The sequence below is a fragment of the Mesoplodon densirostris genome, chromosome 5 (genome assembly GCF_025265405.1).
Source record: "Mesoplodon densirostris isolate mMesDen1 chromosome 5, mMesDen1 primary haplotype, whole genome shotgun sequence".
In the NCBI taxonomy this organism is placed as follows: Eukaryota; Metazoa; Chordata; class Mammalia; order Artiodactyla; family Ziphiidae; genus Mesoplodon; species Mesoplodon densirostris.
The window spans coordinates 123,786,626-123,811,824 of record NC_082665.1 but is presented as its reverse complement, the minus strand read 5'-3'; the positions used below and the strand labels follow the sequence as shown (position 1 = coordinate 123,811,824).

Genomic DNA, 25,199 nt, shown 5'->3' with positions numbered 1-25,199 from the left:
TACATGGTTGGAGTACACATACATGATGTGTTCTGCTCTTACTTGGAGAGTTTTTTAAAAAGACATAATTCCTGACACATCGAAACTCGTTGTCTGAGGGGTGAGAAGGATTTTATAAGAAAGCAGATAAATTTAAACTTGCATTTTGAACCCTTAGTGTAACGTTATTTTTAAATTACCCATCCTTGATTGAAGTCTGTCTCATGTCTTGAAGGGCTGTGTAATTATGAGACCAGTTCTGTAGCCCACAAGGCTTCTGTGAAACTCTTTTCTGTTTGTTCATTTCATTTGATTCTTGGTTCACAAATAAAAGGTTTGTCCCTATAGTCACTTTGTTCATTTAATTTAACAAATTCTTCTTGAGTGCCAGACTCTCAGTATTCTAGGCATTGGAGATAGTGAACAAACCAGACAAAAATCCTAACCCTCAGGAATCTTACAGTCTAATCACTTGTATTTCCTCCCTGTCAAGTATTTAGTTTTGATATGTTTTTTAAAAAGTATATTTTAGGTACTTTCTTCATACAGGATCTTTCTAGCTGGAGCTCCTTCTTCTCTCCCCTAATCTCCACTCTGCACCCTCTGCCCACCACCTCCCCCAGGTTAGTTTTCACAGGACAGCCTGTAAACTCTCAGTTTCCAGCAGATTAGATCACACTCCCACTTGGGCCTCCAAAGGCTTCCTGATACCTCCCATAATCCAGTCTTCTTCCCTTGCCCCTCCCCTAATGACCTCATCCCCTCCACCCTCCCCTTCTCTTCCCTCTTGCTTGAGCTTGCCTGGGGCCATAGTGCTTCCCTGTTCTCCTCCCACCTCCCCTCTTCCTTTTCAGCTTCATGATTTATGGCTCAGCACAAATATCTCACACAAGGCAAGCCTATCTCTCTCTTACAGTTTTTTTTTTTATTGACATAGTTGATTTACAATGTTGTGTTAATTTCTGCTGTACAGCAAAGTGATTCAGTTATACATGTATCTACATTTCTCTTCCATTATGGTTTATCACAGGATATTGAATATAGTTCCCTGTGCCATACGGTAAGACCTTGTTGTCTATCCATTCTCTGTATAATAGTTTGCATCTGCTAATCCCAAACTCCCACTCCATCCCTCCCCTCCCCACCCCCTTGACAACCACAAGTCTGTTCTCTATGTCTGTCAGTCTGTTTCTGTTTTGTAGATAGGTTCATTTGTGTCATATTTTAGATTCCATATATAAGTGATATCATATGGTATTTGTCTTTCTATTTCTGACTTACATCTTCTTTTTCCATTCATCTGTCGATGGACATTTAGGTTGTTTCCACGTCCATGTCTTGGATATTGTAAATCATGCTGCGATGAACATAGGGGTGCATGTATCTTTTCGAATCATAGTTTTGTCTGGATATATGCCCAGGAGTGGGATTGCAGAATCATATGGTAGCTCTATTTTTAGTTTTTTGAGGAACCTCCACACTGTTCTCCATAGTGGCTGTATCAATTTACATTCCCACCAACAGTGCAAGAGGGTTCCCTTTCATCCACATCCTCTCCAGCATTTGATATTTGCAGACATTTTTTTATTAGTTTCTGCTTTATAACAAAGTGAATCAGTTATACATATACATCTGTTCCCATATCCCTTCCCTCTTGCGTATCCCTCCCTCCCACCCTCCCTATCCCACCCCTCCAGGCGGTCACAAAGCACCGAGCTGATCTCCCTGTGCTATGCAGCTGCTTCCCACTAGCTATCTACCTTATGTTTGGTAGTGTATATATGCCCATGCCTCTCTCTCGCTTTGTCACACCTTACCCTTCCCCCTCCCCATATCCTCAAGTCCATTCTCAAGTAGGTCTGTGTCATTTTTCCTCTTTTACCCCTAGGTTCTTCATGACATTTTTTTTCTTAACTTCCATATATATGTGTTAGCATACGGTATTTGTCTTTCTCTTTCTGACTTACTTCACTCTGTATGACAGACTCTAGGTCTATCCACCTCATTACAAATAGCTCAATTTCGTTTCTTTTTATGGCTGAGTAATATTCCATTGTATATATGTGCCACATCTTCTTTATCCATTCATCCGATGATGGACACTTAGGTTGTCAAGGCTGCCCACTCTCACCACTCTTATTCAACATAGTTTTGGAAGTTTTAGCCACAGCCATCAGAGAAGAAAAGGAAATAAAAGGAATCCAAATCGGAAAAGAAGAAGTAAAGCTGTCACTGTTTACAGATGACATGATACTATACATAGAGAATCCTAAAGATGCTACCAGAAAACTACTAGAGCTAATCAATGAATTTGGTAAAGTAGCAGGATACAAAATTAATGCACAGAAATCTCTGGCATTCCTGTACACTAATGATGAAAAATCTGAAAGTGAAATCAAGAAAACACTCCCATTTACCATTGCAACAAAAAGAATAAAATATCTAGGAATAAACCTACCTAAGGAGACAAAAGACTTGTAGACTTTTTGATGATGGCCATTCTGACCTGTGTGAGGTGATACCTCATTGTAGTTGTGATTTGCATTTCTCTAATGATTAGTGATGTTGAGCAGCTTTTCATGTGCCTGTTAGCAATCCATATGTTCACACAAGCCTCTCTTGACCTCCCTTTTGTCTTCACCTCCCTTGGTCACTCTCTACCCCATTGCCCCCATCTTATTTTCATAGCATTCTTTACTCACAGAAGTCATAGACATATGTATCATCTATCTCCTCAACCTCCGCACTAAAGTCAAGCTCCCTGCAGGCAGGTCCCTTGTCTTACTCACTGCTTGAGGGCACCTGGAATAATCCTGGCTGGTGTGGGGAGGTTACTCAGTATTTGTTATATGTATACATGATTCTCTTTTTACATTTTTCAACATCTACTTTTTTTTTTCAAAAAAGGAAATAGACTGTACCCTTTCCTTTTTCCCCTTCATGTTTTATCTTTCTTCCATTTAGCTTTCTGTCCCAGCATTTTTCTTCTCAAAAATGTTGGTTCTGTTTTATGTATTTCCTTGTAAGCACATTGAGATTCTTATACAAAGTAACACTGTAAGGATGCAAGGCAGATTTCTCATCATCACTGTTGCAGTTTCAAAGCTTGAAATTGAAACTGAACCAAATAAAGTGTAGTGTGTGAAGACATCACAGACCGGTAAATGAGGAAAGAAAGAGTTCAGAGATGGTACTGGGAAACTTGACAAATCTTTTGAAAAGGTATCAACTTATAAACTTAACACACACCAGAATAAACTCTGAGTTAATCAAAGTTCACTCAAACAAGCAAACATAGAAATAAAACACAAATGTCTGTCTGACCTCTAGTTACTAAACTTTTTAGCCTTAAAAGTAATGGAAGAAATCACAAAGGGAAGGACTGGTGGATTTTACTACACAACTGTTTTTAAGTAGATGTCAAAAATAAAATAAACTGAATCAAAAAGGAAACAGAAAATTGGGAAAATATTTGTAGTATAAATGACTGACAAACTATAATATCATTAATGTATAGAAACTTACACTGTTCAGTAAGAAACACGAGATCTGTTTCAGGGGCCATCACATCTCCTGCCATACTCTTCTCTGCCCAGAGGATCTCAGCCCAGGTTCATGCCTTTACATTCCATTTATGACTAAAGGGTCCTTCACTTATATCTCCAGTCTGACCTCTTCCCTTGAACTCCAGACTCACATGTTCCAAACTAAACTCTTGATTCCACCTCCACACACCTGTTGTTCCCCCAGTGTTTCTGCATCACAATGAATGTCATGACCCAGATGATCAAGCCTTAGAGTTGCCTTTAACTCTTCTTTTTCTCTGACATCACACGTCAAGTGCATCAGCAACTCCTCTTCAAACTATATCCTGAACTAAGCCACTTACCTCTCTCTGCATTGGTGGCACCAAGTCACGTGGCCTTGCCCATCTCACCCCCACGGTCTCCTAACTCATCTCCCTGTGCAAGTCTGATCCTATCACTCTTCTGCTCAGAGCCCTTCCGTGGCTTCCCAAAATATTTGGGGTCAAATCCAAAGCCTTTTCAGTGGTCTGCAAGGCAGGCCCTACATGATCCGGCTCCTGTCTCTCCAACCCCACCACCCTGCTCTCTCGTTCACTGGACTCCAGCCACACCGGGCTGCTTACCATCCCTCCAGCTCTCGAGCAAGTTCCCACTTCAGGAGCTTTGAGCTTGCTTTTCTCCGTGTCTGGTTTCTTCCCCAAGAATCCACATGGCACACTTACTGCTCAGTCTGTGTTCAAATATCGTCTCTTCAGAGAACCTCTCTTTGACTGCCCTGTCTAAAGTAATGGACCACTTTACTCTGTCCCTTTAATTTGCTTTGTTACTGTTTTTGTGGGGTTTTTTTTGTTTGTTTTGTTTTGTTTTTTTGCGGTATGCGGGCCTCTCACTGTTGTGGCCTCTCCCGTTGCGGAGCACAGGCTCCGGACGGCGCAGGCCCAGCGGCCATGGCTCACGGGCCCAGCCGCTCCGCGCGGCATATGGGATCCTCCCGGACCGGGGCACGAACCCGTATCCCCTGCATCGGCAGGCGGACTCTCAACCACTGCGCCACCAGGGAGGCCCTGTGGGGTTTTTTTAATAGCTGAAATGGTATTTTTCATTTTTTATTCAGCTTTTTGGTTTGTTTTTATAGTTTGTTTCTTGCATTGAAATGTAAACTCTGCATGTGTGTCTTGTTAACTGTCTTATCCTCAGCACCTAAAATAGTGCCTAGAATATAGTAGACACTCAATGAAAGAAGGATTACAAACAGCAAATAAACATTTTAAAAAGCTGTTCAAACTCATAATTAATCAAAGAAATGCATAATTAATTAAAACACCTATGAAGCACTGTTTTTCACCTTTCAAATTAGCAAATTAAAAATAAACGAGGCAGAGGTGAGTAAATCATCACGATCTACTGTACGGCCTAGGCCCATAGTTAATAATACTATATTGTGTACTTAAAATTTGCTAAGCAAGTAGATCTTAAGTGTTCTTATCACAAAAAATAAAATAAATAAAAATAGTTGTGATAAAGAGGGTGGGAGGAAACTTTTGGGGGTGATGGATAGGTTTATGGCATAGATTGTAGTGATAGTTTCACAGATGTGTACTTATCTCCAAACTTATCAAGCTGTACACTTTAAATAGGTACAGCCGTTGTATGTCCATTAGACCTCAATAAAGTGGTTTTGAATGAATGAATGGGCAAGCCAGCACGGGTGAAGGTGCATGGATATCCTTAGTCACCAGTATAGGGAGTGTAGGTTGAGACAAGCTTAGTGATCTTGCCAAGTAGTACTCCTAATTCTGTATGTAGCCCTTATAACTACCACATTATTCCCCAGAGGTTTGTTTATTGTGCCACTACTTTATCCATGATCAGAAGCTATTGTAGCTGCAAAATCCTCGGGAAAGTCCCCCTTTAGCTATTTAATGCCTAAGATGCTTTTACCAAGCTGGACCCTTCAGCCATAATTAGCCTTGCAACTACTTTCTTAACTGTATAGAGGCTATTAAAGAGTTAATGCATTGGGACTGTCACTGAGCAGCAAGACAGGTAGTGGGGATGGTCTAGAGGGAATATATATCCTCATGGGGGAACCCCACGCAGTGATCAGTTAGCAGAGGACAGACAAGAGGCAGGCAGACACCTGGAAAGCAGGGAGCTAATACTTGCTACGTCTGTGGCAATGGACTTCTATTTGTGTTGCTTATCCAAATGAGGGATGAGGATGCAAAGATGACATGTGATTTTGAGATAAGAATATCTCTAGAAATCAAGAAGCCTGATTTCTCTTCTCTGCTTTACCATGGATTGCTATAATTAAGTCTTTAAACACAAGTGCCTAGGTATTTTAGTGGTAGATTTTCCATTACGTGTGTGGGTAATATTCACTGTGCTCTGATTTTACTTACTTGCAAATTTCTCTTTAAAAATGGGAATTGACATTTTGTTATTCATTCAATTTTTGGGCTCAGAACAATAATTTAACACTCAAATCCTACTCCAATTTTGTCCTTAAATAACCATAAAAAAAAAAAGCACATCTAAATTGTGACTGGTCTTCAGAAAGACCCATCTAATTTACTCAGGAATCTATGACCACTGAAATGCCCAATTGAGAAGTCATGGAACAGAATTTAATAGTTTTTAAATACTGCAACCTCTCATAGTAAGAGTAGAATCTTTATTCTTCTTTATTCCTTTATACCTTCTTTATTCCAGAGCATTCATGGGTTTTCTGTTTTGAAAATGACACAACACAATTTCTCAGAATGTGTAGTTTTTATCTGCTCTGCAGAGGTGATGAAATAATCACACCTGAGCTGTCAGCAGTGACTCAAGGCCACGTGTCACTTTATCTAGTGGTGCCTTTTTACAGACTTCACAACTATAGGTCTTTTAACTTGCTTAAGCAATTTCATATCACCAAAGTTAGACATTTCACTTGATTAAATGAGGCCTTGGTAGAGATGGAAGAAACCAAGCTAAGTTCCTGATCTGCCCACTCACCAGATCAGCAATAGCATTCTCTGTGCTAATATTCCCAGCTTTCCTCTGCCTTGTGTCAGAGCTTAAACAACTTAACTGATACCAATAATGAAAGATTCCAGAATTAGAATTCTGGCAGGTACAGGCCTCTGGCAGGCCTCTACAAAAGGCCCCTTGTCAGGATCCCTGCATGGGAGCCAGCAGGAAGCCAGGGAAAGATGATTCTAATAAGAGTGTTCTCTGGGCTTTGAAGATGTTTTCTGCATTCCTCAGCTGGGCTCCAGGCGATGAAGTAGTGATGGCGTCCAGTCCACTTTTACCCCAAGAATGCCTGATGGCCAATAATTTTCCGTCTCTCCTTGGGATCAGGATCTGCCTCAGCTTAGGAGCATTCTTCTCAGTTCCTGGCCTAATAAGAATGTCCTAGAAAGTGCGTGATCCCAGGAAGCTCAGGAATTCTTCTACCAGTTGTCATCTTATGCTAGAATTTGAGCTTTGTGAGAATAGGGACCACATCTGCCTCTGTCATTGCTGTTTCCTCAGTACCTGGCACAGAGAACACATTCAAATACTGGTGAAATGATTAAATGCTTTCTAGCCTCATTTATAGAGTAACCATATGGATGTCAGGGACTGAATCCTTGAATCTTCATATTGCCAGGGCCTAGCACAGTACCTGGCACTGTTTCTAGTATTCAGTGAGTATTTAGTTTAATGACTGAATAAATAAATACTGTTTTGAATACCTAAAAGGCATTATAAAATTCTTCTGGCCAATTTCCATTTTATATGGTCCACAAGAATTTTTAAATTAGGCTTTATTGTATTTACTCAGAAGTATTTTATTGCTAAAATATGGTAAAGAAATAATATGCTAATGATATTTCTCAAGTCATGAAGCCAAGAAGTCCATGGTTATAGTCCATTAGTAGTTAATTGGCTAATCAGAATTTTAAAGGACACTGATTTCTATATAAATGTAATTTTGTGATATTTTTGTGCTCAAATAAGAGTTTGTGCTATAAACACTTCTATGTCTGAAATGCTTTTTCTCTTGTATCAAAGAGAGTTGTTAATTCCTAACCAATGTAGGTAAATTGGTAAAACTATCTCCTGTTTAGGGCAGAGTAAATAAATCTTTCTCCTGTTTTAAAAAATTTAAGTGTGGGCCTCCCTGGTGGCGCAGTGGTTGAGAGTCCGCCTGCCGATGCAGGGGATACGGGTTCGTGCCCCGGTCTGGGAGGATCCCATATGCTGCGGAGCGGCTGGGCCCGTGAGCCATGGCCGCTGGGCCTGCGTGTCCGGAGCCCGTGCTCCGCAACGGGAGAGGCCACAACAGTGAGAGGCCCGCATACCGCAAAAAGAAAAAAAAAAAAAAAAAAAAAAATTTAAGTGTAATTTGTACACAAAACACAGATCTTAAGTGTTCAGTCTGATGAGTTTTGACAGCTGTGTATACCCTTGTAACCACCATCTAAAACAATATATCTGGAGTAAACATTTCTTTCACCTGAGGATTCCCTCGTGTCCCTTTACGGTCAATTCCAACCCTTCATCCCAAGGCAACCACTGTCTGATTTCTATTACCTTATATTAGTTTTGCCTTTTCTTGAGCTTCCCCTAAATAGAGCCACACAGTATGCACTCATTTTTGTCTAGCTTTTTTCATTCAGAATAATGTTTTTGCAATTCATGCATGTTGTTGCATGTATCAGTAGTTTCTTCCTTTAGATTGTTGAGTCGTATTCCACTATACGATGTATCACAAGTTATTTATCTATTCTCTTGTTGATAGATACTGGGTTCCAGATTTGGGGTGTTATGAACAAGACTGCTAAGAGCATTCTTGTACAGATGTTTTGATGTTTTTGTTTATTGTTTTGGGTTTTGGTGTTTATCTTTCCCTTGGGTAAACACTTAGAAATTAAATTGTCCTAATGCATAGATCTATGTTTAACTTTATAAGAAACTACAAACTGTTTTACAAAGTAATTACACCTTTTTCCACTCTCATCAGGAATTTATGGGGGTTTTAACTGCTCTTCATCTTTGCCAACATTCGCTACTGTCAGTCTTTCTGATTTTATCTATTCTAGTTGGTGTGAAAATGGTATCTCACTGTGTTTTAATTTGCATTTTCCTGGGCATCTTTTCATAGAATATTTGTATATCTTCTTTTGTGAACTGTCCAGGTAGTTTGCCTGTGTTTAATGGGTTGTTTGTCTTTTTATTCTCGATTTGTAAGAATTCTTTATATATTCTGGATAGGAGTCTTTGTCAGATAAATGTACTGCAAATATTATCCTCCCCCAGTGTGTGGCTTGCCTGTTCATTTTCTTAGTGATATCTTTTGATGAACAGAAAATTATTATTTCAATGAAGTTTCTTTTACCAGTTTTTTTCTTCTGTGGCTAGTGCATTTTATTTTCCTATTGAAGAAATCTCCTATCTAAGACTCACCTTAGTTTCCATTGTTGGGGGTCCTTAAGACCACGCTCGGCTTTGATGTTTCACTAGAAGGACTCACAGAACTCAGAAAAGCTGATAGACTCATGTTTATAGTATACTGTGGCCAAAGACTGTAGATTAAAATCAGGAAGGGAAGAAGGTTGGTGTTGTTGACTGAAAAAATGCACAACCTAGAAGCTGAGGGTTATGTCTTATTCGGCAGACTTTCTGAGGTCTTCAAGCCAGGAGACAGGACTCTCAGATCACTCTGAGGGACTGCTCTGAAGAGGCAAGGGGGGAGCCAGGATATACAGTAGTTTTTGCAACAAATACCAGGTAGTCGCAGCATCAAAAGTTTACTGTTAATTAAAGAAAACCAGACATCTCACGTTAAAGAATGTAGCACTTTTCTATGTATGTATGGGAAGATGCAAGAGTCTGGGCTCACTGAAATCATTCCTTTGATGTGCACCTCAGCTATCTGGGGCCAGCATCCTTTGCTTTCTCATCCAGGGTCTCCTCAGGGTGCACCATCAGGGTGGCTGCAGCAGTTGACTGCTAGATGATGGGCATTCGGTTTCTATCCTGAGTTTCCTCAGGGCTCACCACTGGGGAGGCTATAATGTGATGGCTTGATGGCTGCAGCATCCTTTGTTTAATGATATGGCAGGCAATATTTTTCACTCACAGTCTAAGAGAAACCAGGTACAACTTTCCAGGTATCCGCTCCCAGTGGACTGCTTAAATCTCCTGGGAACCATGTAGGGCAACACATGTGAAGTGTTGCCAACCAGAGAAGCTCACCCAGGACTTGATGACCCCAAGGTTTGTTATTAGAGGTCAGTCATGTAGTCATGAAGCAACCATGTGACTAACATTAGCTACTCCATCTCCAGTTCCCTCCAGAGGTCAGACTGATATAGTGTGGCAGGGGCCCAGGTTGAACAAAAACAGACTTTTACCATAAATCTGATTGTTAGCATAAACTTTGGTGTGGCTCAAGGCCCCAGGTCTACAAAGACACTTTTATCAGGCAGGATATTCCAAGGGCTAGAGGTTATCTCCCAGTTGTCCCTCGAGGGCCAGTCCTAAACAACTTTGCAGTGTGCAGGATTTGGACAGTCCAGGCCTGCTGAGTTAGCCCTTTACTGTACAGTCTCAAAGATATTCTGTATTCTTCTAAAAGCTCTGTGGTTCTAACATTTGTATTAAATCTGTGGTCCACGTCAAGTTAATGTCTGTGTGTGGAGTGAGGTAAAAATTAAAGTCCATCTTTTTCCATAAAGGTATCCAGCAGTTCAGTACCACTTGTTTAAAAGTCTTTCCTTTCCCCATTGAATTAAATTGGATCCTTGGTTGAAAATCAATTGACTATATAGATATGAGCCAATTTCTGGACCTTCTATCCTTTCTCTAGTACCACACTAACTGAATTATGTAGCTTTATAGCAAGTCTTGATTTTAAATAGACTGAATCCTCCAACTTTATTCTTTTTTCATTATTTTGACTCTTCTGGGTTCTTTGCATTTCCTTATAAATTTTAGAATCTACATGTCAATTTCTATAAAAATTATTGGGATTTTGGTTGGAATTACATTGAATCTATAGTTCAATTTGGAAAGAACTGATACCTTAATATTATTGAATTATCTAATCCATGAACATAGACTATCTCTTCATTCAATTGGTCTTCTTCACATTCTCTCAATAGTGTTTTATAGTTTTTAGTGCAGAAGTCTTGTATATTTTTTTTTCAATTGAGAGAAAATAAATTCCTCTTTTTTTCTGCATCTAACCTGTTCCCTTCCATGGCTGTACTTTTTTTAATGTGACTGTTTCCTTGGACTTTTATGTTCACTCACACATTTCTTTATCTTTATTGGCTCCCATACCTCCTTCCTTAAAACTCTTAACAGTTGATTCTTGATACATGTTAAGTACAGCTGCTTGTGATCTTTTTTTTAATTGTGAAGATATATAGTGATTCTCAAAGTGAAGGTAGAGAGGTGAAGAGGGCAAAACTCCCCACCACCAGGTGGGCTACTCAGAATTGTATCCTCTTCCATTCTGATGTATTTCCCTAGGCCAGAGACTCCCATGAGCCACGGTCAACGGGAGAGATTTGTATCCCTCTCAGATACTGGGTCAGAAAATAAATTAGTTGAAAACCACCACTCTAGAAATAGAAACCTCAAAATTTATTCCTACAGATACATCTTGGGGAGTTTATCTCATGATTTTATACAATCACGATTAATGTGTAATTGCTAATTATTTGTTATATTAAACAAATATTACAAATTGTGTTCAGACCCAATTAGGTGAGCCCTACAGTCTAGCTTATATCCGCCCTCTCGTGAGGGCTAGCTTTTCTATCCCTAACAAGCACTCCTTTTGCTTCACATAACAGTCACAAAGATTTACATGCCACACGTAAAATAACCATGGTCTTCATAGATGAAAGGAAACATGTTTCACTTGAAAGGCAGATTCCTAAGGAATAAGTAATAGCAAACTAACTTTTATCACATAGTTTTTATAAAGGCCTATAAAATCTTGAGTTTCTTGAGATGTGGAGAGAGTTCATTTTCTAAGATAATAGAAACCTCACAATATGGCAAACAAATTAGAATTAGATATAGATGTCTTTCATTGAAGCAAATTCAATACACTCAACCTTAAAGGTAAAGAATTAAGAAAGTTGGAAACCAATTCATTTTATAGAATTTGAGACCTTCAGCTTAGAGAATTTGTGAATAGAAGTACATCATGAACGTTAGCTCAAATGTTAGGACCATTTGGAAAAGTATTATTTTGCAACCGTGACGACTGTTTTAAATTTCCAAATAAAAGATAGATGTATATAATAAGCATTCTGAAAGAGGTAAATATGAATCATAATCCATTCAGGGTACGTCAATAATGACAGACTAGAAAATTACAGAGATGCAAAGAGAATATTTTTTCTATCCAAAAACCAAAGTCACATATTTATATTTACTTTTTCCAGCTACTCCTTGCACTTAAGAAGATAATTTTAAAGTAAGTTATATGTTTTTATGATGGAAAAAAGTATAGGTAGGATGAGGTGAGAATATGATAGAAAGAAAAGGAGATTCTGATGGAAGGAGAAGGAAAAGAATAGAGAAAAAAGGCCTCAGAGGGAAGATGAACCTAGAGGAGGAAGGAGAGGTGAAAAGAACAGAATAGAAACTGAGGGTGGAAATAAGGAGGCAGGGCAAACAGATAGGCCCCTGAGTTTGAGATGGGTTTGGTCAGCATCCCTCAAGGGCCCACACTATCATTCAGGCCTCTTTTTGGTCCTGTAATCTTAGCAGGATAGTGAATGTGGTGGTAGAAGCCATTTGGCTCATCTGATCACAAGCTGTCAGAGTCAGAAGGGGCTTTCACTGAACCCTGCCTCTCACCCATGCCAGGGCCAGGGAGCCTGTGTGTCTGAAAATGATTTTCTAATCTCTACTTACACAGTTCCAGAAACAGAGCTCTTACTATATTAGATTGAGCCTGTGAAATCACTAGAAAGGATTTCCTGTGTCATAGCTTTTTAACTGTCTTCTGTTACTCTCTGTAACTTTTGTAAACTTATTTTTTTAAGCCACGTGAAGAAGCGCTGCTTTCCCTCATGGCAGCTCTCACAGTACTGGAGGACTTGCTCCCCTGCTTTTTTAGCCATTTCTCTTCCATCATAATTTTCATTCCTGCCTACTGTTCCACTCCATTTTATAGACACAAAATTCAGTTCTGCCAGAAATTAATGCATCACCAAAACAGTCTGCCGTGATTGTACAGTTAGTTACCTCCTGCAGTGTAGACAGTCAGCTAGTATTTCTAGCCACATATCATATTTACTATTAAAGGAAAACGTGTTTCCTATAAGAGGTTAATATATACTTACTATATATAGATACCATATTTACTTTTGAGGGATAATTTCACAGGGTACAGAATTCTAAGTTGGTGGTTTTTTCTCTCAACACTTTACATATTCACTGCACTCTCTTCTTGCATACGTGGTTTCTGAGGATAATTAGAATGTGGTTCTTATTTTTGCTCCTCTATATGTTTTTTTCCTCTGGCTTCTTTCAGGATTTTTTTTTTTTCCTGTGATTTTCCATAGTTTAAAAATGATATGACTGGGGCCTCCCTGGTGGCACAAGTGGTTGAGAGTCCGCCTGCCGATGCAGGGGATACGGGTTCGTGCCCCGGTCTGGGAGGATCCCATATGCCGCGGAGCGGCTGGGCCCGTGGGCCATGGCCGCTGAGCCTGTGCGTCCGGAGCCTGCGCGTCCGGAGCCTGTGCTCCGCGACGGGGGAGGCCACGGCAGTGAGAGGCCCGCATACCGCAAAAAAAAAATGATATGACTAAGCATAGTTTTTTTTTTTTTTTGGCATTTTTCTTGCCTGGTGTTCTCTGAGCTTCCTGGATCTTTGGTTTGTTGTCTGACATTAATTTGGGGGAAATTCTCAGTCATTGTTTCAAATATTTCTTCTGTTCCTTTCTATCTTTCTTCTCCTTCTGGTGTTCCCATTATGTGAATGTTACATCTTTTAGGGTTGTCCCACAGTTCTTGGTTATTCTGTTCTGCTTTTTCTGTCTTTTCTGTTTGCTTGGGGAGTTTCTATTGAAATATCCTCAACCTCAGAGATTCGTTCCTCAGCCATGTCCATCAATAATAAGCCCATCAAAGACATTCTTTGTTTATGTTACAGTATTTTTGATCTCTGTCATTTCTTTTTTTTTTCTTAGAATTTCCTCCTCTCTGCTTATATTTCCTATCTGTTCTAGCATGCTGTATACTTTATTCCTAAGAGTCTTCTGCATTTTAATCATAGTGATTTTAAATTTCCAGTCTGATAATTCCAATATCCCTGCTATATCTGAGTCTGGTTCTGAAGTTTGGTCGCTCTCTCTCTTCAAACTATGCTTTTTGCTTTTTTAGTACATCTTTTAATTTTTTTCTTTTATAGTTGGACACGTTGTACTGGGTAAAAGGAACTCCAGAAATAGGCCTTTAGTAATGTGGTGATAAGGTGTGGAGGAAAGGAAGCATTCTATGGTCCTATAATTAGGTCTCAGTCTTTTAGTGAGCCTGGGCTTCCAGACTGTGAACTTGACACATGCCTCTCAGCTGCAGCCCCCACCAATGTCGGGTGGAACAGGACAGCTAGAGAGGGCTGGGGTTGGGTACTTGCCTTCCCCCAGGTCAGTTAGGCTCAGCAAAAATCCCTGTAGGTTGGACTCTGGTTAAATATTTCTCCTGAGGGCAGACCATTTAAGAAGAACAAGATGCTCTGGTGTATTTCAAATGGTTCCTTTTCCTCTACCCCTGCCAGAAGCACAATTTTTCTCCCATATTTACCATGAGAACCTGGTAGAGCTCCAGGAGGTAAAACTCGCTGAATTTTGGGCTGCCCCTCCACCCTCCTGACGGGGTCCCCTGGGAGATTTTAACTCTCAAGTTTGTCCACACCGAGCTTCTAGCAATTCAGCCACAGTTCCAATTTCCCTACCCCAGCGCTGGTTCCTGTGGGTTTCTGTTCTGGTAGGTTGTGATCCTCTGTATTCACCCGTCACTCTCTCCAATCTGGGTGACAGCAGCTTGCCCTTTGACCTCACTTCTCTTACGGATCTAAGAAAAAAATGTTGATTTTTTTTTTCAGTTCAGCTTTTTACTTGTTAGGACAGCAGTTTGCCCTTTGACCTCACTTCTCTTATGGATCTAAGAAAAAATTGTTGATTTTTTTTTCAGTTTGTTCAGCTTTTTACTTGTTGTTAGGACAGTGTAAAGACTTCCAAGCATTTTACATGCTGGTCTGGAAACCCAGAAGTTCACTCATCTAGAATTAATGCAGCCCAAGAATCTTATTTTTCTCCTACAACATGATTATGGGCTCAGATTAGCCTTGTAGACCAGACCAAAACATTCATGTTTGGGCACTTGACTTTTTTTTTTTTTTTAATATGAACTCACGTTAATCCATGCCCCCCTATTCTGTGTGTAATGAGCAGTTGTCAAAAGTTTTAACCTAAGTGCATACGCTTTTATTTATCTTCATTAAATTTTATCTCTTTCATTTATTTCTCATGCTACCCTGTTGAGAGTATTTTAAATTTTGATTATTTTATCTGATGTATTGGGTGCCTCTGCAACTTTTGGTCTAAAATTCATAAGCCCATGTTCTCTTTCTTCAAGTCTTAAAACTGTAGGATCTTCTATCTCAAAGGGACACAAAATATCATATAACTCAGCCCCCATGGTTTAAAGATAAGGAAACTAAGGTCCAGACAACAGGCTAAATAACTCTTCCAAGTTACATAATTCAGTGACAGAAGATTATGACCTTAAAAAAAAGGACTGGTGAGGAGGTCTGTGAGCCAAGTCTGAGACACATGTCACCAGAGGGGTGCTAGAACATTCAGCAGCACACGTGAGGTACAGTTGTTCAGCTCTAACTAAGCGTGTATTATCCTCCATTATATCCACTGCACCTTGATAAAATCCAACAGAGGTCAACGCTTCAGATAAGAAATAAAGTTGTCTTAGAATGACTTGTTTTTAGTGAACCAGACTGGCTACTTGTAATAAACATAACCATTTCCAAGTAATTAGTAAAAATAGTTGTATAAACCAGTCTATTTTACAGTTTGGTCTCCACACTCCTTCTGAAAAATCAGAATATTTCCCCACTTCCATTCTTCTGGTATTTCTATTTTTATTTAATAAAACAAAATGAGTAATATACTTAAGACAAACCCAACTGTCTAAAATTTTAAATGTATCTAAATAACAATTGGATCAACAGACTATTTGAAAATGTGGGGGGAAATCTTTGATGCAATTGCTTTCTTTTTTTTAATATTTATTTTATTTATTTACTTGGTTGTGCTGGGTCTTAGTTGCGGCAGGCGGGCTCCTTAGTTGCAGCTCACAGACTCCTTATTTGTGGCTCACCGGCTCTTAGTTGTGGCATGCGAACTCTTAGTTGCAGCATGCATGTGGGATCCTGCAAGGGCCCCCTGCATTGGGAGCGAGGAGTCTTAACCACTATACCATCGGGGAAGTCCCGATGCTACTAATCAGATGCAAATGTGCAGCTTTAAATGCTCTTATTGGGAAAACGAGAAAATGAATGAGTGAATGAGTGAATGAATGAATGAACCAAGCATTCAACCTTTGGGAATATAGATAAAATAATTAAAAATGAGTTGAAAACTCATTATTTGACAAAAATATAAACAAACATCTAACAACATTTTATTGTAAGAGGAGTGAAATAAACAAATATTAGATACTTAATATCAGACTTGAAAGAAATCTGTAGGTAAGAAGGAAATAAATCAGGGTGGTGAAAAGATTTGGATACCAGGAAAGGAAAGAAGTTTGTGGAGAATTTTTACAGAGGCGATACTTTTTTTTTTTTTAAAGCTTTAGAAAGGTTTTGGAAGTTGAATGAGAGCAGCTTATGATCCTGGGAATTAAGAAGGCATTGGAGACCCTAGAAGCTCTTTCAGTAAATAAAGTGTGGGTTAGAAAGCCAGGCTGCAAGAGATCAAGTTGGTAGGAAGACGATAGAAGAGGCAGCAAGAGTCACCCACTTTCAGAATTTCAGAAACTGTACAAAAAGGGCCCAACAGTGAAGCCAGGTTGGGTTCTGGTACAGGTATTTTAAAGGATTCATGGATCTTCAGGAAGATGCATCTGTTGCTGCTGATTTAACCCACTGAAGAAGGCTGTGCTAAAAGAAAGTTCTTGGCACAATTTCCAAACAATTCCTCCTAGGTGGTACTGTTTTTAATAATAGTATGTAGTGTAGATGACAGTAACAAAAGACTTTGATTACACAGAGCCAGTTGCTCATTAGATTTGGTGTTCAATGTCTTGTTAACTCCAAAGCCCTCTTAGCATTTCTTTTAACACTGTTTACACATTGCCCCCATCTTTAATCCAATCCAGTCCGGTCCTCACTGTCCATCAGATCTCTTGACAACTGCATTAATTTTCATTAATTTAGCACACGTGACTTAACAGCCAATAATAATTGTTGCAGAGTGTTTAGTATGTCTTGTGAAGACTGCTGCTGCTAATATTTAAGATATCTCTTAGCTAACTTTGTCATAAAAGTTGTCATGCCTGAAACACAAACAGTGGGCAGAATGCTTAGCATGCTTGCTCTAGAAGTACATGGGTTATAATTGTTTCTATCTGAAAATACAGTCACCTTCAATAGTTGTTTTCAAAATTCTTCTTATTCTTCTGGAAGCATGGGTAGTGGATGAGGGGGAAATTGGTTGAAAACAAAAAACGTTCAAAAAGGAAAACAGTGCTCATCCTCTTTTAAGAGCTATTCAGATGAAAAATGGTTCAGCATAAGCTTGATCTGTATGTTTTTCATGGTTTTTAGTAGTAATGAAGATGCCTTAACCATAGTCTCTTGATAATGCTGTAGCAGTTTCTTAGTACTTTTATCAACATATGAATTTTAGAACTGGCAATATGGGAATTTGACTAGTACATTTTTGTTTATAAAAAAAGGGTAACAACATAACTTCTTCATATCCGTGAATTATGAATCTTGACTTGAATACAAGCAAAACTAAAATGCAGTGGAACTTCAGTATCCTAATAACTCTTCTTTCCACTATGACTCGCGAGAAAGGGGGATGCACGCAGGCTGCTGAGTGCACTGCAGTGCCAGAGGTGAACGCCTTCTGAATCCAGAATTTATGAGTTCTTTACATGTCATTCATTATTTTTCTCAATAAACATGTATTGAGCGCCTTCTCTGTTGCCAAGCTATAGTGTCTATACATTGAGAGGTCTCTACTTCCTTAGGAAGCGTATAAAAATTGGAAGTAAGTGGTGCATCATCACTATGTATCCTCATCTCCATTAGGAAACATTATTTTCAATAATTTTTTAATTTAATTTTATTTTATTTTTGCTGTGTTGGGTCTTCGTTTCTGTGTGAGGGCTTTCTCTAGTTGTGGCAAGCGGGGGCCACTCTTCATCGCGGGGTGCAGGACTCTGACTATCGCGGCCTCTCTTGTTGCGGAGCACAGGCTCCAGACGCGCAGGCTCAGTAGTTGTGGCTCACGGGCCCAGTTGCTCTGCGGCATGTGGGATCCTCCCAGACCAGGGCTCGAAGCTGCGTCCCCTGCATTAGCACGCAGATTCTCAACCACTGCGCCACCAGGGAAGCCCCTATTTTCAATACTTTTTCAAAGGACATTAAATAGCTTTGTGCTTTAAAGATGAAATGATGTAAAACGAACCATTTGAAAAAGGATTTTTTTTCACATTTCATGTGTTATAAATGAATAGCTCTTTTCTTTTATAAAGCAAATTCCAGGTTTTAAATTTGATTTGTCCAATCTCTGAGGCAATATAAGTTTCCCATACCTAGCCCATAATATTAGCTAGGACCGTTAAAGACTTTATGGAAGGAAGAAGCATAGTGTTCTTTGCTTTTTATTACAGAACTCTGGATCAGTTCTGTTTTAGCGCCCTATCTAGTAATGGCAAGGATACAGCTGTCATATAAAAAGTAGGAGAATTACCATGTAAGTGCTGCCAGATAGATCTGAGAGGAGGAAATGTCATAACAAGTGGATCCCTCAAACTTGATTTGCAGTTTCCTACTTTTATGAAAAAGAAGCTAAATGCGAGAAAACAAGCTTCTATTAACGATTGGGCAGTAAAAATGCAAATTTTGATATTGACATGGTCAACCTCCTACAACTAAAATAATTTATAATCATAACAGGTCTTTCACGTAATAGCCCTGAGATGCTTCAAGATGATGAATCATTTGGGAAGTAATCATTCATTTTAGCAAATGCTGACTTGGTGTCCTCTGTCTGCCAGACAGAGCACAGGTGCTGGCAAACCCTGGTTTCCGAGAGAGGACCTGTCTGAGAGGGAGCGGGGAGTGCGGGGGAGTTGACTGCTGCTGAGACGTGGCACGAAGTAAGGATGGACCTTTGCTCTGTGGAGTCATTGGTGACCTCCAGGGGTGGTTTCAGAGCGATGGCAAGGAGGCCACAGCCAGACCCTAGTGGGCCAGGACTGGAGAAGCACAAGTAGCACATTAAGACACTTCTGAAAAGACGTGTTGTGAGGAGGGAAAGAAGTAGGATGGTAACCAGGAAGGAATGAGGGTTCAAAGGAGAAGTTGGGAGACACGCTTGTGCGCACGCAAATGCACACACACCACGGTTGTGTGCTAATGGGAAAGGTACGGTAGAAAGGGAGAAATGGTGATGCAGGAGAGCAAGATCCAAGAGCAACAGTCTCCAAAGGTCAGAGCAGATGGGATCTCCCCGCACGTGGGGAGGCGGGCCGTGGCCAGGAGCAAGGGACGCCTCCTCCATGGTAATAGGTGAAAAGGCTTAGACTACAGGTAGACGCAGCTGCCTTTTAACACATATTTCTAGAACACCTGTTATGTTCTAGGCAACTGGCAACATGGCAGAGAGACGGAAGTCCTGTCTCCATGAAACTTTTATTCCAGTGGGGGTTGGGGGAGGTGGACAGATCATAGCCAAATAAGTAAAATATGTAGTATGTCAGATGATGCAAAGCGCCATCAAGAAAAGTAAAGCAGGGACGTGGGGAAGGAGGATACGGAACGCGGGGGCGGTAATGTGGGGTGAGGGCGGACTCAACTCTCGTGGACCAGAGCCCTTGGTGTACTTCTATGAACTGACTTCGTGGCTCTCAGACACATTTATTTTTCAAAGTCAGATTAAATACGGCCTTGTTCCCACAGGCCAAGGTTTGTGGGAAATCTATTCTCAGCTTGGCTTCCCAGGTGCCCCCTTCTGTGGGTTACCCCAGACTCGCCCAGCCCTGTACCTCTCCTTCAGAGTCCTCATCACAGGTTTTAGTCATACATCTGTTTATGTGATTATGTGATGAATGTATTTTCTAGAATCTCCAGAAGGGAAATTATGTCTGTTTTGGACAGTTGCAGTGTTGGCTATAATGGGCCCTGTTTGTTGAAGGAATGAATGAATGAAAAGTAAAAAGACTATTTTCCATAAGCCACATCTTTAAGAATCTTATTGTTTATTATTCTGTGGTCACTTTGAAATTATCACACCTCACTTCGTGTAGCTGATCTAGACCTTTTTCAAAGCAGGTAAGGTATGTTTTTATATCAACAGAGCATGTGAAATAGAGTTGTCCTCTAATTTAAACAATGTCTCTCCACCTAATTTGTTTTTTTACAGGACTAGTGCCAAAGGTGCTCCCCTGAATATAAATAAGGTCTCTACTAGCCTGATGAATTTTGGAAGAAAGTTGATTTCTCCGGCAACGGCCCCGGGCGGTGCGGATGGCCCGGTGCCGGGAGGCAGTGGCGGTACCTCCTCCCCGGCTGTGGTTCCCACCAGGACCCTAGCAGAGGCCCCCAAGCATCCTCTGCAGCAGCAGCAGAGGCTGATGAAATCGGAAAGCATGCCAGTGCAGCTGAACAAAGGTAAGGGAAAATACCAGTTAATCTAGAGGAAACACTGCCAGGGTAGCCTGGGATTTCCTCACCTGCCTATGAGGAATCACCATCCTAGAAAGAGAAATTAGTGCAAGACTTAATTTTTTAAAATCTGTTATAGTAGTTCCTTTTTAAATGGCAATATCAGATACTATATTGTTCTTAAGAACGTTTTATGAGGTAATTTGTTAAAGTACTTGTTTTAACATCTGTACCTTAGTATATACTTGCATTTGCGTCCTGGTGATGCCCACAGAGTATGACGTGAACTATCACAGCACGGAACTTGAGGTCAGTTGACCGAGATCTCTGCTAGCTTTGTATAGTGATGCTTCTGGCTAGAAGAGCATCTGAAATGGGAAGGTCTGGTACCCTGGGCTCTGCTAGTCACGGCATTTGTCCGTGCAGTTGGTTTGGAGGAAGCGGGTCACCAGGCTTACAGTCCCTCTTCCAGCTGCTTTACCTCCAAGGAATACAAACTAGAGCCCAAAGTGGGGAAGAGGCCAAACAGAATATCTCAGGCAGCAGAGTTAGTGTCTGAGTCCCTGCACTGAGAGAACCAGAGAACGGGAGAGCCGGATCTCTCAGTTGACGAGTATGCACTGCTGCTGGGAGTGCCGTCAGCGGCTCTCCTGCTGCTGGGACTCAGGTACGCTCCTTTTCATTTCAGGGCCTTTCCAGCGCTTCACCTGCTTCCGGTGTTTTGTTCATAAGGGAGCCCTTCGGGTTCTTACTCATAACCTTTTTCTCTTATTTTCTACTTATTTCCAAAGACATATGAATTAAGTACCCCTACTCATAGCCGATTACAAACAGCCACATTTATTTTTAGTGATGGGACTCTGCTGTCTATACTATGGAAGCAAGAAATAGTAACACGATGGCAGAAAATCTACAAAAATCAGTCCTAAGGCCTCACAAAGCATAGTGTCTATGGCCAGTTAGTGTCAGAGCAAATACCCTCCTGACCCCTGCCTCATCTGTGTCTTAAAGGTGTCCCTGGATCATAGCCAAGTTCAGCAACAGGTGTTGACAATAACAATAGTAATACTGAATCAGTAAGAAGACCTTAAACCATGTTCCATATACTCTGTTTAAGAAGATTGCATCCAAAATTATTTTAGAAATTAAATGATTGGCATTTAAACTGGTCAGAACTTAAATTAAATGGACTCTTCTCCAATGATAGAAAATAATGAGTTATTCAATAATGAGTGTGTGTTCTTCTGTTGGTTTCATCATATTATCTATCATTGCCTATATGAAGTATTAGACTTTATATATTTAGTATTTAAATTTCTATTAGAATATTCCATTTACCTTACACACGAATATCTCTTTTAAAATTACATTCTTCTCTTTTTAATGTAGAGCTATCACACATGATTTAAGAATAGGAGACTTCAGATCATTAACATATTGTAAATGTATTTTAATGCCAGGAGACATGCCCACTTCCAGGATGGAAATGAATGTTATTTTATATATTTCTTAATTGTACTGTTTTACTGTTCTAAACAAATATGATTTCAATATTGCTTTGATAACGAGCTGTAGTCAGTAGTAATTCTAACTGATGGCAGCAAATGAGAGAATCTCTTTTAATGCCGTTAAATTTTCTAAGGAACCAAGCCAAATGACTATAGAAATATAAAGTTGTATCTCTAAGGAAATGTCAAGTATTAATATCACAGTAAGTGAGAAAGGAAGCGCATGAGGATGGAACAATGGATGAAACTAAGTCTCCAGTTACAAGGAAACAACAGAGCACTTAAGCAAAGTATTTGGAACGTGAGCATCCCTGGGGCATTTTGTAACTGATCCCTGCACTGAACGAAAGTGGTCTTGTTTGGCAACTCTCCTTTTTATTTCCGGTTTGTTCTTGTCATGTCAACCTACAAAAAGCTTGTCTACCTTCATATTAAAGGTATATCGTCCTGCTAATGCCCCTCCCTGCGTGAAGTTTTGAATAAAATGGAGTAAAAGGAAGGAGAAAGGTTTATACCCGTAGAAGCGAGGGTAGGTTGATCCCCTTCCTTCATTCACTCTCCAGTGAACCACAGGCAGAATCCTGAAGCTTTCAGACCCTTTTCCTCACCCGGAAGTAAGAGGTTTGGGCTGATCCCTGGGGAGCCTCCCAGCTCCAAAAATCTGTGGTTCCTTTGGTAAAAGATACCAACATTGGTTGTTTATGCTGGTGTTTCCCACGAGCATCCTGCTGTGCTGTGACACTGACAAATCTGCAGGTGTGTCACCTGGCCCGGCAATGAGTGAGCACAGTGTTTACCCTTTCAGAAGGCATGTGTTGGAATAGGACTTCTGACTATCTCAGAACAGAGTCACCTTTTTAGTGTACTCGGCTGGAAAATTTGAAAGTTGTTTTGAAAAGTGGTTGTTTACGCAGCTGGAAATCCTTATGGCTTTCATAGGTTAGTTAACTCTCGATTACCTGTGCCTGTATAGGGGAAGAGTTCTACGGAAAAGCCAACATTCATGTATGTGTCACTTGAAATGCCTTCTGCTGTTGGCGTCTCTGTAGGGGCGGGGGTCCTGAAGGAAGGAGGGAACACAGGTGATCCTCCATCATTTTCCGGGTGACATCCAAAATTAAAATTAGTCTCAGTCTCTAAATATACATTAATATGTGATCCAGAAGCAGCAGAGTGAAATGGGTAGCAAGCATAGAATTGAAAATTTTCAGATGTACAGAAAATGAGGCACACCATTCACCAGTGAATAAAGAGTTAATTGTATTATGAAAATTCAGGACCTGAGAAGTTCCACTAAAAGTTGTTTATCACTTGTTTGGCATATGTACCTATTTATAGATTTTATTTCAGCTGTAGGAGAATATAAATGCATGTACTGTTAATTGATAGGAATGGTCTAATTACAACCCAATAATTTCCAGATGAGCTGGCTGTGCTGTAAATCATAATGGTAGCAAGTGGTCAAGGCACTGAGGGTTGTTATATAATTCAAAAATTGATTTTTTTTTTTTTACTATTGTGTAAAAGCTACAGGGAAAGCAAATCTGTTAATCATACGTTATCATACATAGAAAATATGGTGCCTTTTAAGAAGGCTTGTTTTTCAGCTCGTTAATCTCAAAATAGCATGGGGCTTCAGATGCTGATCTATCCAGGGGATGATTCTGTCGACAGTAACTGTGCTTCATATTGAGAGTACTTCCTTTTCCTTTCTTTCCTGCATTTTTTATATGTACTCCCTTCCCCCCACCCCTTTTCCTCTGTTTTTTGAATTTGAACACTTCTTTATTTTAAGCATTTACTGCAGGTCCAATTTGTAAATGAAATCTCACCTATAATAAGTATATCAAGTTTAAAGGGTATGCAGTTCACAGATTTATTTTTACATGTTGACATTTATAAGTGCATGTGGTAACTTATGAAATCTTTTCAATACTTAATATGAAATTAGAACTTGTTTAGGTCTTTATCTTATCACTGAAGAAATTGGTTTCAAGTTAAGTTAAAAATAAATTTTGTCTGTTGTAGGAGGAAATCAATTTCAGAAGAATGTTGACTTCTTAATAAAGGCATATAACTTACTTCTGGATAAAGAATTTAAAAAAAATAAGAAAATATAAAATCATGCTGTTATTTGTAGCATAATGAAATCTGCTCAGCCAAGTCTTTTTGTTTGTTTGTTTTGTTTTTTTTTGCGGTATGCGGGCCTCTCACTGTTGTGGCCTCTCCCGTTGCGGAGCACAGGCTCCGGATGCGCAGGCCCAGCGGCCATGGCTCACGGGCCCAGCCGCTCCGCGGCATATGGGATCCTCCCAGACCGGGGCACGAACCCGTATCCCCTGCATCGGCAGGCGGACTCTCAACCACTGCGCCACCAGGGAGGCCCCTCAGCCAAGTCTTTTGATGGCTGAAGTTTCCTATACGTTAGACTAATAGAAACTTGTTTTTTTCCTTAAGAAAAACAGGCACAAAAGCTTTTTAGGAAACACTTTTTAAAAATTAGTTCCTTTAAAAAATATTTTATATTAATTTTTCTAAGATTGTGTTATATTTTCCGTTTCACTGTACTTTTAGTAATTAGGTTGATAAGTAAAAGTATTCCAGCATTAAATATGAAAGAAAAGTTGATTTTTTTTTCCTCTTTATGATATCTAATTATTTTTTCTTATGAAATCCAGGCGATGTAGTTACAGGAAGCGATGCTCAGGTTTCTGTTCCTGCCCAGACCCTAACTGACCTCCCAGGTATAGTTACCATGGCAATGCAGTATCTCTTTGCCTGCAGTACTATCATTGCCTCTTCCCAAACTCCATTTTCCTTTTTGCCCACCTTCCATTCATGCTGTTTATCAGTTCACTCCATTGTTCAGCCACTGAGTGGCACTGTTGTTAAGAACAAAAGTCCCCTCTCATGTCATATCGTGCTGATGCCAAATCCCATTAACATGTGGGTTTTTTATCAAGTTTGCACCAGCTTCTTTCCTTGCCGAAATATGGTCACTCTAGATTTTATGATTATTTTACCACCACGTTTTATTTGACAGCTCACGCTGAGGTGTTCTTTCAGGTGTGCATAGGTGCTCTGTGACAGGATTTGACAAATTAGTTCTGAGGTTAAGACATTTTAGATTCTGTGTGTATACATATTATTGTATGTATTAGCCAGAGGTACTTATTATATTTTAGCTAAAAGAATTACAACTTGATTCTGAAATACTTTTTTAAGTACAGCCTTCGTACTATGAATCATATTAACAGA

General features: G+C 39.9%; 1 protein-coding gene across 4 annotated transcripts in view; it reads left to right on the top strand.

Moving 5' to 3' along the window:
• TBC1D5 (TBC1 domain family member 5) overlaps positions 1-25,199 on the top strand; it is a 545,992-nt gene that overhangs the window by 443,469 nt on the left and 77,324 nt on the right. For all 4 annotated transcript variants that reach the window (XM_060099476.1, XM_060099475.1, XM_060099477.1 and 1 more), the window contains one exon: positions 20,192-20,439. In XM_060099476.1, the coding sequence (XP_059955459.1) occupies positions 20,192-20,439 (248 nt within the window). The remainder of the gene's footprint in view (positions 1-20,191; positions 20,440-25,199) is intronic.